We start from the raw sequence: 13,548 nt of genomic DNA, 5'->3' as shown, positions 1-13,548 counted from the left end.
AGTTTTCGTGATGTTCATCTTTCTAAGGTGTGTTCATATGAACATATGTTGATTAAAATCTCAAATTACAGTTTTGAGTTTTTACCATCTTTTACTATTATAGAGAAGTACTCTTATTTCGTAAATGACCCTTTAATTTATGTACCATTAAAACTTGTAAGTTACTACAAACATTAGAGATATTCTAATATTTTTAAGAGCAACTTTCACACATAACAAACAAAAAAATCATATTTGTATGATATAACAAAGTTTGCATAATTGCGCTCCATAACAAACATATATATGTATAATTCGCTATACATATACAATTGAAAGTTGTCTATTTCGCTATACATATATACAAAAAGAAACAATTGTATAATTCGTTGGCTCCTCTTTAGATTTGTATAATTTCGTTGGCAGGCCATTTGTATAAATTGTTGTTTGCCTCTCGTTTGTATAAATCGTTGACAAAAATATTTGTATATCAAAAATCGTTCTCTCTTTCACTTTATACAAACATAAATTATACATTATACAAACATAAAACTGGCAGGGGAATATTTTTATTGTATAATTATAAGTGTATAGGACGAATATATATGTATTTGCATGTGTATATACAATTTCTCGCACTTTATACAAACAAAAACGCAATTTATACAATTATGTTGTATAAAACGAGAAAGAGAGAAAGGCAAAAGAGAACTGGGCAGGGGAATATTTTTATTGTATAATTATAAGTGTATATGACGAATATATATGTATTTGCATGTGTATATACAATTTTCTCTCGCTTTATACAAACAAAAACACAATTTATACAATTCTGTTGTATAAAGCGAGAGAGGTGAGCATAGAGGGAGTGAGCAAGAGAGGAGAGTGGCGAGCGAGAGTATGAGGGAGAGAGGCGGCTGGCAAACAGTTTGCTACAGGACACAATTAAATCAAAGTGTAGTTATACCATTTAATTTGAATTAATATTTTGCCATTACGTACAATTTTCCCTATTTTTAATCTATAAAATTGAGCAAATTTGAGTAGATGTTTTACTTAATAAATCTAATATTATTCAAAAGGTAAGTTTTCTATGACTATAATTTAAAAAGAGGGGACTGGCCTAAAAATGAAACATTTGCGTAAATCAGCGAAAAGAGGGTTATCCTTGCACTTGGCCGGTCCAAGCCCATATTCGTTGTAACGGCCCAAATGTGAAACAAAATTTGGAGCCCAATTATGAATCACTTTTATAGCGTTAAATCTTGCCAAAACCCTCTCTGCCGAGTTTTCTCCTCCCTTTCTCTTCTTTCTGCAGCGTTTCCTTCTCCGACAAATTCAATTTGTCTCTCTATTTCTCTGCGTGCTTCTTCTCTCTCCGTTAACACAGACTCGCCACTTCGTTACACTTTTACTCAGATTCTGTTGTTAACTTTGCGCGGCCATTTTTGTCATGGCGAGGGAGAAGCTAAAATCCCTAGTTACATCATTCACTACCGGCGGTGAATATCTCGCCGTATTGTCTCCCGATGGAACTGTTAGAGTAAGTTCTCTTACTTTGCATTTGAACGAGTCAGTTGAGTTTGTTCTACTTGAGGGAAATATTATACCAATAATGTTTACTTCCCCTCGTTTCCATTTAGTTACGGCGCTTTTTTATTGTTTTTGCATATTGACTTGATTGGCTTGAAAATTAAGATGCTTGAGTGAAAAATGGAAGTTTTTTAGTAGTGACTTTTTGCTTTACTATGTTGATATTTGTGTTTTTAGAACATCTTTGGGTGGGAGAGGTGGATTATTCTTATAGATTTAAGAAGCTGATTAGTTGAATATTTCAGAGTAATAGTACCACATTATGGAGGGGTTCCCTCTAGACACCTATGTGACCATATTTACAAAATTCCAGTATATGAATTTGTTGCTCAGTAACAGCTTCATACTTATTAACATCATTTGATGANGTTGAATATTTCAGAGTAATAGTACCACATTATGGAGGGGTTCCCTCTAGACACCTATGTGACCATATTTACAAAATTCCAGTATATGAATTTGTAGCTCAGTAACAGCTTCATACTTATTCACATCATTTGATGACATTATAGCAATTCTGTCATATTGTTTCTAGCAGCAGTTGCCTAGTATCAGTCCTCTTTTTTGCAACTTAAATGTCTTCACTATTTATCACCAAAAAATATTATAATATCTAGTTGTACCCGACCTCAATTGGCATACTATCTGAGGAGATTTTATTAACACAAGAAGAATATTTGCTTTCTTGGCTGGAAATAGTAGTGTGAATGACTTTCTTATGATTGGTTGACTAAGTTATGTAGAACGCAATAGGCAGATATTTTGCATGACTTGAACATACATATTTGAACATTTCATATTGTCAAAGACAAACAATGGACAAAGGATGTCGAGAGCTGATGGCTCACATCTAGCATGTACTCATTCTTTATCTGATGCAAAAAGTACTATACTCAGCAGAATGTAATAAGAAGCTAGGATGCAGGAAAGATAATTAACAGTGAAGAAATGGCCATTTTCCAAATGTTAGTTGCAAGCCAGTGCTCCAAAATCTCTACGTAGGTTATTATGCAAGTACACGACAAGATAATACAATTCTCCCTAGACATTTAAGTGACTGAAGTGTTTTAGTCTTCATGTAAGTAGTTATCAACTCAGAACACCACTTACGCAGGGCATTGCATGCTCTCTGTTAATACATAGATAGACAAGAATACGAAGTAGGAAAATCTCTACAAATATAGTATGTTTGTAAAGCATTCAATGTACTTCGCCCATTTTTATTTATGTGAACCTATTTGATTGGGATCAAAGTTTAAGAAAGAAAGAAATATTTTTTAAATTTGTGGTACTAAACATGTCATTGATATAGGGTTATAAGATTTTCGAACCTTGTGGTCTTAAACATGTCATAATATTTGTGTGCTATAAAAACTTCTCGTTAGAGGCAGTGTTTTGAAATGCGCTTGCCTTCTCGCCAAAGACGAAAGGCGAGGCAGCATCGCCTATTTCCGGCAAGGCGAGGCAATTCAGAATGGCGATTGAAGGCGACATGGCGAAGCGAAAGGCGTCGCCTTTTTAATTTATTTTTTTTAAAAGGTCTCATTTAATAATTAAAAGCCAAAATTAGGGTTTTTTGGGGTATTTTTGCAAACCTTGGCGAATCGCTACTCTTCTCCTCTTCCTTGCGAGTTGCGACCCCTTTGAGAGTGAGGACGAGACCTTTGTTCTTCTTCTTCAATTCTTCTTTTCTTCTTCTTTACTCTGTTTTTCAGTTGTAGTGAGTGGCTGAGAGCTCTGTTTTCAGTGGTAGTGAGTGCTCTGTTTTTCATTTTATGTTGGAGGCTTGGAGCTACTGAACTCTGAAGTACTGAACATTGAACAGTGCTCACTGCATATATATATATATTTTTTTTTAAAAAAATTAATCCTTCTATATTTATTTATTCCCTACTTAATTTATTTTTATACTGATTACTGTAGTATTTATTTGTCCATAAATAGTGAATTCAATGGACTTTTAGAGTTCTAGTATTGCTTGTCAATTGTCTTATGAATTATTGAGGCATTCAAGTTCTAGACTTTTAGTATCTACTATTCGTTTTCGAATTGAAATTTTTGCTAATATATGTTATTGCTATTAAGATTTTGGATATTTATATATGCAATTAAAATTTTAAATTTTTGGTGTTAATTGGCGCCTCAATTCAAAAAGGTGAGCGCCTTGCCACGAGGCGAGGCAGGCCCTTGCTGCCTTTTGCCATCCAAAACACTGGTTAGAGGTAATTGGAATGTTTTAGTTAAATTGTTTCCAAACTCAGGGAAGAGGTCATTCTGGAACAGAGAGAGAGAGAGAGTATCAGATATCGTGTCAGCAGGTCAAAATCAGCTTCTTCTGCCACACCAACACTGTTTTCTCCCATCATATGTAAAAAAAAGAAACCAAGAAGAAAGCTATTTCCATTTTTTTTTTTAAAATACCGTATCCTATCATTGGAGTTCTCAAAACCTGACTTTTATTTTTGAAAGCTACTATGTATTGCAAGTTCTTCTTGAAGTGAAATGGTCTTAAAAGTGTAAATTAACTTTGAAAAGTATGAATTAAAGAAGTTCAACCATCCTTGTACAAAAAAAAGTAAAGAAGTTCAACCATTATCAAGATTAGATCAGGTGCACGGGTGATCCCATTATTCAATTTTCTGTATGCTTTTTGGTTTCCATTTATGTCATACTCCTATTCAAGAGTTATGGATTGGAGTCAAGTTAGTGAGAAGAATTACTGGTTAGTTGCTTGCTGCTATGCCAGCAATTGTGTTTCCCATAATTGTTACCACTCTGCATTGCTATTACATTGTGTTTGTATTCTTTTGCTTTACTTATTACATACTTGGTGACTAATTGTTGCATGATTCAGGTTTGGAACACAAGTAGTGGAAGCTTATTTGGTCAATGGAGACCGGAGAATTCTGGAGACAGTTTCTCTTACATGGCGTGCTGTATTATTGGAAAGAAGGTATGACAGAGAATATTGAAAAAAACAGCTTTGATTGTTGTAATGATGTAGTGGTAAAAAATCAGCCAAATTTTTTCTTGATAAAAAAAAAAGACCAGCTTACGTTTTTTGTACAAGATCTGATCTCTCCACCTCTATGTGTGAATTTGAATATTTAGTCAATGCACTAATTGTTTCACTGTACTTTTGATAATAGTGTCAACGTCGTTAGGCTATTTTTAATCTCACGACTATGTGGTATCTTTTTGTTTTGAATTTTTAGCGCAGAAAAGAACAATGTCTATTAGTAGCTCTTGGGTCAGATGACGGAAGTGTTTTAGCAGTTGACATTTCCGCTAAATTGGTAAGGTGGAGAAAAGATGGAGCCCTTCCTAGGTATGTTATTTTTTTGACAGAAGGTACTTTTGCTCTTATGTTGGATGGAGAAGTACTTGCCAAGAAACACGTAGACAGTAATGAACACCCCTTGAATGATGGATGCCTTTGTTCTCACCAAAACATAAAGTGTAAATAAGAAATATCTTGCTTTTGAATGCAGCGGAGCTACTGGTCTGTTTTTTGTGGGCAAAGGTCGTAGGATTAATGCTGTTGCTGCGAATGGTTTAGTACTTGAGATGAACTCCGAAACTGGAGAAGTCAACAAAGAGTTCAAAGTGTCAAAGAAGCCCATTTCTTCAGTAGCTCATTCAACTGGTTTGTATCCAACTTATGTCTTAAATTGCTTTTCTACTTTAAGTACTTATCTGACTTCCTTATTCTCACTGTGAAGACGAGAAAATTATAGCTGTGGCCAGTGATAAGTTGCGATTTCTAAGTCCAGAAAGCGGGAAAGAGTTGCTGAAGTTTTCTCCTGATTCAGTAAGCTGTCTCAAGTTTTGTCTTCATTATGTAATGTTATTTGAAGTCTACAAAGATCCATAAATATAAAAAGCTGCTATAACAGGCTGCTGCACAACATATTTGGCTATCTGATGATGCCCAATTTGCTGTTACCGCGGGGTTTGGCGAGAAACAACTTCAAGTGTGGAAACTTGATTTTGGGAAAAGGGCTGCAGATTATGGGCATGTTGTTTCCATGAAACATCCTCCTGTAATGGTTGAATGCAGGAATAATTGCAAGGGAGAAGATTGTATGGTTATCCTTGCAACATCAGAGAAGGGTGTTTGTTATGTTTGGAACTTTGAGTCCGTCACTGATGAAGCTGCAAAGCCAATTAAGATCACAGTAAAATCCAGCAAAGGGGAAACAGATGAGAGAGCTGGAAGAGCTAGAAGGAATCTTGTGCCCGTAATCGCTGCAAGATTGCATGCTTTAGATAGAGATGCACATTTGAGAGCCTTGATTGCTTATGGCTCTGTTGATACCCCAGAGTTTACATCAGTAGACATTTCAAGTCCAGGGGAGGATATCGTCATAGCAGCAGGAGACCAGACCGAGAAAGCGGTTGCTTCAGTTCAAGAAAACGGCCATGCCAAAAAAGGTGTTTTTAATAGCAGTTTATGTGTTGCTGTTTCCTTGTGGGAAAGTCAAAACTCCTTTACAGAAGTCTGTGTCACTGTCACCCCTCTACCCCTCTTCCGTTTGTACTCCTGACTGGCCAAACAGTGCTGAGCTACATTTTCTTAAACTTGAATTCTTGTCTTGATGTTTTAGATGGTCTAATAGTCACTGAGAGAGATTTAAAGCATTTGCTAAGTTGCCAACTTCTTTGCAAATGAGGCCATCGCTCTATTAGTTTTAACAAAGGTTTTTGAGAATTTTTATCAAAAAAAGATTTTTGAGTATCTCATGTATCATGCGCACCGATACATCATGTGAATGATAAATTGACATTTTTTAATTTATGATGTGAACAGTTTCAAGAATAGAGTTGTCCTTGTAATCTTTCTGACTCCTCCTCCCTCCCTCTGTTTCAGGTGGAGATATGGAAGTTGAAGGTGCTAACTTAATCCAGAGAAGCAAAGTGACAAACAAACGACCAGCATCTGATCTGGATGTCACTGGTGAAGCGACTATTACGGATAATGGTATGATATGTCGCATGATATTTTGCATTGCTCATATTGAGTTCCACCATATGTATTTTAGGTGGCTCCCCAGACCTATTGCTCTTCAAGGCAATTTGCTTTTTAGTGATCTCCAGTTCTCCACCACAGATGACTTATCTTTATGTATTGGAGAATGACTAAGAATAAAGTAAAATTCAGTATATAGAGAATCTGTACCGGTCCATTTACCTGATATCCCTTTACAAAAAACTTAATCGTCAAGCATAGTGTTAAGTAGTAAAAGGGAGAGTTTAAGTCTGGGAATAGCATACTCCCTCTTGCAATTGGATATAATTATTATCTTGGATGTCTTGACATTTTAGGGCTTCCTAGATGGACATTGTGTTGTGAGGGCTATTATTTTCAAGCAGACTGCTTCCAGTAGAATAGACCTCAGGAGTTGTTTGGTACCTGATCAGTCTGTTGGTCAGTTGGTGTTCAGTAGACAACCTGTTCATCTCCTTCGGAAGGGGTCATTTATTTTTGTCCTTTAGTGGGTCATCGGTTGCTTCCACCTGTGGCCTTCTTCGACCGCCTTGACACCTTAATATCAANACATTGTGTTGTGAGGGCTATTATTTTCAAGCAGACTGCTTCCAGTAGAATAGACCTCAGGAGTTGTTTGGTACCTGATCAGTCTGTTGGTCAGTTGATGTTCAGTAGACAACCTGTTCATCTCCTTTGGAAGGGGTCATTTATTTTTGTCCTTTAGTGGGTGGACCTTTATGTGTCATCTTTATGATGTTTCTGTGTATTGAGCATTACGACAAGGGGTCATTTGATATTAGAGACTTGAAAAGCATTCACTACCTTATAGAGAATAACCTTTTTGTCTGATGATGTGTAGGTAATGGTGAACCTATTGACGGAGTTCAGATTGATGATTTTAGCGAGCCAACCATGGGCGAGAAACTCACAATGCTCCATTTGGAAGACAATAATGAAGATAAAAGCAACAAGAATCTAGAATCTGCTCTTCAAACGAAGCCTCCAAGTGCTGATTCAGTTCATGTATTGCTGAAGCAAGCACTTCATGCTGATGATCGAGCACTTTTGATAGATTGCTTATACAGACAAGATGAGAAGGTTATATTTCAACTGAATTATTTTCAGGGTTCTAGCATCTGATTGATGTTTTATTTCCTAATCAGTGGGATGTATCTTGACTCTCCAGGTCATTGAAAATTCAGTCTCTCTTTTAAATCCTTCAGACGTTCTCAAGCTTTTACAGTCACTCTTGTCAATTATCCAGTCAAGGTAAAGGAGATTTGTGGATTTCCTAACCTGGATGTTCCTTTTATGGTATTTTGTCTAAATTTCATTTGACCACCTTAAGAATATCAAGTTACATTGCACCTAAGGGGTGAATACTAACTATGAGACTCATTACGTGGCTCAAACTGTCATTTGCTGTTTAATATATTGTCCAATGCTATCACTATAGTGAAAACCTTTCTGCCATCCACATCTGCAACGTGCAGTTGCCTTCTCGCAAGTTCCTGTTGTCATAGATTGGTCGAGTTAATGTTAATTATGGTACTTTTTCTTGACAGGGGTGCTGTATTGGCTTGTGCGCTTCCTTGGCTGCGAAGTTTGCTTCTCCAACACGCCAGTGGAATAATGTCTCAAGAATCCTCTTTGCTTGCACTCAACTCTTTATATCAGGTTAGGGTAGTAACTCTTAAGTATGTTGATAGAGTACCTATAGCAACTGGTAGAATGTATTTAAAGCTACTTTGTTGGTCTTTGTGCAGCTTATTGATGCGAGACTTTCAACTCTCCCCCAAGCTCTTCAGTTATCAAGCTCCTTAGAATTGCTTTATGCAGGGGTAAGGACAATGCGGAATTTGAATCTCTCAATTACGTCCCCCCTCTCACTCTCTCCTGGACTGAATCTTGACAAATTCATTTATGTTTTCGCAGACTGTTGATGATGGTGATGATGAAGATGGTGCCATACAGCCCATCATATATGAAGATAACGATGACAGTGACGAGGAGGGTTCTGAAGTTACTATGGAAACAGAAAGCATCCCAGATATTGAGGAACCCGAGGCTTTCAGCGACATTAGTGATCACGAAGGAAGTGATGGCATGAGCGAGTGAGTTCCAAACAAGAATTCAGCCAGTTTTGTGGGAATGCAATACATATGTCGGACAAATGCACTATCTTGGAAATGGCCAACGGATCCAAATAGACGTCATGACTCAGATATCAACACATACCGACTCGATAGAAGATACAAACGGAAGAAAGCCTTGTGACGTGATGACTTTGTTTCAAGAAGAATCAAAATATCATCTGATTTTTTGAGTCTCCAGAGGGCTAAAATTATTTATCTGCCTACCATGTATTGTCATGAGTGTGCATCAAAGATAACATTAGAGTTGCAATTTTTTTGTTTCCTTCTGTAAGCTACTTTTGTATTTTATTCTTTTAGAGATGGGCAACAGCTACAAAATTTTGTTTCAAGGCACAAATGAAATGATTCGAGTTGAGTTAAAGTTCCGATTAAAGCTTGCAATATCCGAAAGAGATGAGTTCGAGTATTGAACTGCTAAAATATCTAATTTGAGATGGGGTTTTGCTACAATCTAACTTCTGTGTCGAGCTTGTACTAAGATTCGATCATGTTTTATTGCATTCTCAGTTCAACTGAGAGCCCAAGTTTCGCTAGTTGGAGCCCAAGTGAAGTATTAGTTGGGATTATGAGATCTAGACCTTTTAGATAAGCAACTCTTTACAAAGTTGAGTTGATTAACAAAAAAACCTAAAATAATCGAGGTTTCAAGAGAATTAAACTATTACAGCTAAGTCATGAATAGGTAGATTTTAAGAAGATAGTTGAATGAAATTTTTAGTTACAAATGGGTTGAAATTTTGAATAGAATTTCATTTGCTTACCCCTCCAATTGGCTTTAAAAATCAAAATCCCGTTTAAACAGTACTGCTATCCCAAGCATTCTTTAAAAATCAAAACCCCGCTTGATATTGAAGGTTCAGCCTACGTACAAAGAAGTGCAAATGTTTTATTATATCCCCTCAAAAGGGGGGAAACTTCAAAGAAACAAACAAGCCGCTGCTAAACACACAAGATACATGACTACTTGAATCCATCAAGAAAGAAATTAAAGAGATCCAAGTTAAAAAAAAAGCCACTAGACTAGGCTAGTTTAGTGATTCAAAGTTGTCTTTTGTAACATCAGGATCTTCATCAGTATCAGCCATACCAAAAGTGTGCTTCACAGCATCAGCAGCACCTTGAGCCATGCTCTTCACTTGTTGTCCAGTCTGCTGGAGGATTCCCCCAGCTTTCTCTTCACCAGCTTGAGCCGTTTCTTTAGCCGACTCCATCATTTCTGAAGCCTTCTCTTTAGTAGCCTGAGCTGCTCCACTAGCCTTCTCCTTCGTAGCCTGAGTTGTTCCACTTGTCTTATCTTTGGTTGCCTGAGCCGCTCCAGCTGCCTTATCCTTAGTAGCTTGAGCTGCTCCGCTCGTCTTATCATGGGTTGCCTGAGCTGCTCCACTTGTCTTATCATGTGCCGTTCCTTTAGCGGAATGAGCCGTCTCCGAAGTTTTGTCCTTGGCTGCTTGGGCCTTGTCTTTCATGCTTTCCAGTGTTTGACCAACCTTCGCCTATACTCAAACAATGTCACATAAATTAAACAAAAAAAATACACATAAATTAAGACAAAAAAAAAAAAAAAAAAAAAGTAGATGTACCTGGGTTTGGCCCTTGGTTTCACCAGCTCTGTAGCTCTGCTCGTGGGACATTGTTGCAGTGTTGAAGTAACAAACTGAAATAGATGTGCACAAAATTAAGCAAAAAGCAGAAGAGCAATAGTATATAAGTATATATGGGAAGATTGTTATAAGCAGATTGTAGTAGTAGTGATGAGAAGCAAAGAGGTTGTGCATGGTTTATAAAGAGTTGGTAGTGCGATACATTGTTGACACGTATTCTGTTATCTGACGCGTGTAGAGGACACGTGCCGTGCTGTTGTTAGCTTCCGTTCTGAAGTCAAACTTATCTTTGCCACATTTCGCAAGGATCAATAAACTTCCTGCTGCTACCATATACTAGAGATTAATTATTGCTACTTCTCTGCGACTCAGCACTGACTTTTTTTTATTTTAACTGTACATAAGAGTTACCCAAGAAAACATAAATGATCAGAGAATTAGAGAAAGGACAAGTTAAAAGTAAGCTTATGAGAAATTATTGGCTAATCAGTTCCTAATTACGAGAATTAGACATTGGCCAGTAACTATTTCTTACTACTATTAAATTACTAATAATTTTGCTCAAAATAAACGGATGTGTAATTTCCTTAGAGAAGTTGTTGTCCGATCAAAATCATCCGCCAGCACTGTGCCATGTGTTAGAATATGCATGAATTGAGATCACAAATTGTGCTTATAAATTCACTAATCCAATAATTTCAAAATCGATTCCATATTTTGCATTTTGATCTACAATAGATTTAAACATAATAAACAAAACGAAGCAACAAAAACCAATTAACATGGCAAATCGAGGAAGCGACAACTTTCATAGCAGTATCCAAGTGCCCGGCCAAGCTCAGGTTTCATTACACTCTTCTTTCTTCTTGATACTACTTTGGGGATGTCAAAATTCAACCATAAAAATATAATTTATCTAACTCATTTAATTTGAACGAGTTTGTTGATCTAATAATTAGTTCCACCCCGTGTCAACCTCTTCAATTCAGGTCATATAAAAGTTGAGAGTTCATTTGAGCTAATTTGTCGGAATTCTCATTTTTTTTTATTTCATGTTTCTAATCAATTGTAGATGAGAAGGGAAGATTTATTGAACCAACCATCTGACATCCATAACCAAAGCCAAGCAACAAACTTGCTTCAAGAGGTAACCACCATTTCAATTAAATTGAAAAATCGAAATACATTGTGAATTTTATTATTGTTTCAGACGGGGACACAAGTGAAGAACATGGCTCAAGGAGCAGCAGGAAGTGCAGTGAACATAGCTCGAGGAGCAGCAACTGGTGCAGCAAACATGGCACAAGGTGCAGCTGATGCGGTCAAAAATACTCTCGGAATGAATCCTCCACACAACACTTCTAGTGACAACTATCTTAACCAGCCAGGCACTATCAACTTCGATGATGACTTCCCAACCAGTACCACAACCCTCCCAGGCAATACAAATTATCCAATCAACCCACACAATCCTAATACCGGCATTTAAATTCTGTTTCCAGAATTCATACCATATTTTTTATTCATTCGTTTCATAATCCATAATCCATATTTTGTAATTTGTTGTTTTTTTGGTTGGGGAATATGTAGAGGAGGTGTCATCTCCCTTCTTTCCCTGCTATAAAATAAGGTTCAATAGATGGACCGAGTTTATTGATACATGATGTTGATTCATCTGCGGATTTTGTTTAATTCATTTTGTTTAAAGATGTGCTTAGATTATGCATTAACGGGTCGTTTGGTAGAGTGTATAAGAACAATGCAAAATAGAGTGTATTAGTAATGCATGCATTAGTAGTGCTTGCATTAGTTATGTCTGCATTATTTCTTATACACTGTTTGGTTTGATGTATTAGAAATAACAAATCTTGCATAATTTCTATTAAAAATGGTATGTTTACAAAAATACCTTTCACACTTTATTTCTTTGTACACTTCCTTTGCAACAAGGTTCTTTGCTGAAACAAAACATCATCAACTCCTCTTCTTTTTTTTCAAGTATAAAATTAAATAGTTATTACTATTGCGTCAAAATATTTTTGTGGAAAGTTGGCAAATAAATTTTTTATCAAACTAATCGTCACAATAGTAAATATTTTGATTAAAATATATTGAAATAAGATTTTTTTAAAAAAGGAAGAAGATGTCAAACTTCTTCACATTTTTTCCACCAGATTTCCCAAACTAAAGTTTACCAGCAACATACTTTGAAACAATATTTCATATTAACTTATGTGTTAACCTTCATTTTTTTCTTATTACTAAAATCAAGCCACATGATCTTTATATTAAAAAATAAAGATGTACTAAAGAGGCCATAAAGCCTATTATACATTGATTAAACTTTTTGAGTAGCTAAAAGATTATACGCCGTCAAATAAAGGAGAAAACGAAGGCACAAAAATGATACGTTGTCAATGTAGGAAGCTAATGAACAAAAGAATGGAGGGTGTAGGTCAATCACATATTGATAATAAGACAAGGATGTATTGCAAGTAGATAAACCTGTTGCAAGTAATTATACTTTTCATTTGACCAGCTAACATGAGGCATTTCTAGCGCTTGGTATCCATATTTCCTGCTGAACCTCTTTGGCAGTCTCTTTATGGAAAATGAAAAGTTTCTTAAACACAGTACCATAGAAAATGTTTTTTATAAAAGGCTTTTGAGGGTAGTTTTGTAATTATATAATCTAATGCAAGTGTTAAAATGCTATGTATTACTAATACCTAGAAATTCTTAGTATTAGTAATACACAACAGAGTGTATAACTAAAGCAAGCATTAGTTATATATGACATGAAAAAGTGTACCAAACAATGTATTACTAATACAAACACCTAATGCATGCATTATTTTTCCTAATACACTCTACCAAACGACCCCTAAAAGTATTTATTCATGGATTTTTTTTAATCTTCANCAGCCAGGCACTATCAACTTCGATGATGACTTCCCAACCAGTACCACAACCCTCCCAGGCAATACAAATTATCCAATCAACCCACACAATCCTAATACCGGCATTTAAATTCTGTTTCCAGAATTCATACCATATTTTTTATTCATTCGTTTCATAATCCATAATCCATATTTTGTAATTTGTTGTTTTTTTGGTTGGGGAATTTGTAGAGGAGGTGTCATCTCCCTTCTTTCCCTGCAATAAAATAAGGTTCAATAGATGGACCGAATTTATTGATACATGATGTTGCTTCATCTGCGGATTTTGT

At 36.1% G+C, this 13,548-nt stretch overlaps 3 protein-coding genes across 4 annotated transcripts; 2 read left to right on the top strand and 1 right to left on the bottom strand.

Moving 5' to 3' along the window:
• The first annotated feature begins 1,285 nt into the window (after positions 1–1,285).
• LOC125857929 (uncharacterized) lies at positions 1,286–9,007 on the top strand. Of its 2 annotated transcripts, none has more exons than XM_049537589.1 (12): positions 1,286–1,522; positions 4,427–4,525; positions 4,788–4,900; positions 5,064–5,218; positions 5,295–5,383; positions 5,469–6,006; positions 6,443–6,553; positions 7,422–7,660; positions 7,749–7,831; positions 8,128–8,239; positions 8,329–8,403; positions 8,498–9,007. In XM_049537589.1, exons 1-12 carry the CDS (start codon positions 1,433–1,435, stop codon positions 8,678–8,680), a joined length of 1,887 nt encoding a protein of 628 aa, XP_049393546.1. In that variant the 5' UTR covers positions 1,286–1,432; the 3' UTR covers positions 8,681–9,007. The 2 variants fall into 2 exon arrangements, with proteins under 2 accessions (XP_049393546.1, XP_049393547.1); XM_049537590.1 differs by having other exon boundaries at positions 1,300–1,522; positions 4,793–4,900.
• A 573-nt stretch (positions 9,008–9,580) lies between these two features.
• On the bottom strand, positions 9,581–10,459 carry LOC125857963 (late embryogenesis abundant protein 2-like). Its single transcript, XM_049537624.1, has 2 exons — positions 10,299–10,459; positions 9,581–10,211 (listed from the first exon to the last, which is right to left on the bottom strand). The coding sequence occupies exons 1-2, from the start codon at positions 10,347–10,349 to the stop codon at positions 9,744–9,746; spliced, it is 519 nt and encodes a 172-aa protein (XP_049393581.1). The 5' UTR covers positions 10,350–10,459; the 3' UTR covers positions 9,581–9,743.
• A 581-nt stretch (positions 10,460–11,040) lies between these two features.
• LOC125857967 (uncharacterized) lies at positions 11,041–11,841 on the top strand. The gene is made up of 3 exons (XM_049537628.1): positions 11,041–11,161; positions 11,392–11,466; positions 11,530–11,841. The coding sequence occupies exons 1-3, from the start codon at positions 11,102–11,104 to the stop codon at positions 11,806–11,808; spliced, it is 414 nt and encodes a 137-aa protein (XP_049393585.1). The 5' UTR covers positions 11,041–11,101; the 3' UTR covers positions 11,809–11,841.
• Positions 11,842–13,548: the final 1,707 nt, after the last annotated feature.

The sequence above is a fragment of the Solanum stenotomum genome, chromosome 3 (genome assembly GCF_019186545.1).
Source record: "Solanum stenotomum isolate F172 chromosome 3, ASM1918654v1, whole genome shotgun sequence".
Lineage (NCBI taxonomy): Eukaryota > Viridiplantae > Streptophyta > Magnoliopsida > Solanales > Solanaceae > Solanum > Solanum stenotomum.
Note: the sequence above shows the minus strand (reverse complement) of the source record. Positions and strands in the feature narration are given on the sequence as shown.

What these genes read in the sequence shown, in the direction of transcription:
- LOC125857929 (XM_049537589.1), top strand. Translation starts at nt 1,433, where the DNA reads ATGGCGAGGGAGAAGCTAAAATCCCTAGTTACATCATTCACTACCGGC. An exon ending in AGCGACTATTACGGATAATG is followed by an intron (nt 6,554 to 7,421) that starts GTATGATATGTC and finishes GATGATGTGTAG; the next exon opens with GTAATGGTGAACCTATTGAC. An exon ending in CACTCAACTCTTTATATCAG is followed by an intron (nt 8,240 to 8,328) that starts GTTAGGGTAGTA and finishes GTCTTTGTGCAG; the next exon opens with CTTATTGATGCGAGACTTTC.
- LOC125857963 (XM_049537624.1), bottom strand. Translation starts at nt 10,349, where the DNA reads ATGTCCCACGAGCAGAGCTACAGAGCTGGTGAAACCAAGGGCCAAACC. An exon ending in AAACCAAGGGCCAAACCCAG is followed by an intron (nt 10,212 to 10,298) that starts GTACATCTACTT and finishes GTTTGAGTATAG; the next exon opens with GCGAAGGTTGGTCAAACACT.
- LOC125857967 (XM_049537628.1), top strand. Translation starts at nt 11,102, where the DNA reads ATGGCAAATCGAGGAAGCGACAACTTTCATAGCAGTATCCAAGTGCCC. An exon ending in AAGTGCCCGGCCAAGCTCAG is followed by an intron (nt 11,162 to 11,391) that starts GTTTCATTACAC and finishes AATCAATTGTAG; the next exon opens with ATGAGAAGGGAAGATTTATT. An exon ending in CAACAAACTTGCTTCAAGAG is followed by an intron (nt 11,467 to 11,529) that starts GTAACCACCATT and finishes TTATTGTTTCAG; the next exon opens with ACGGGGACACAAGTGAAGAA.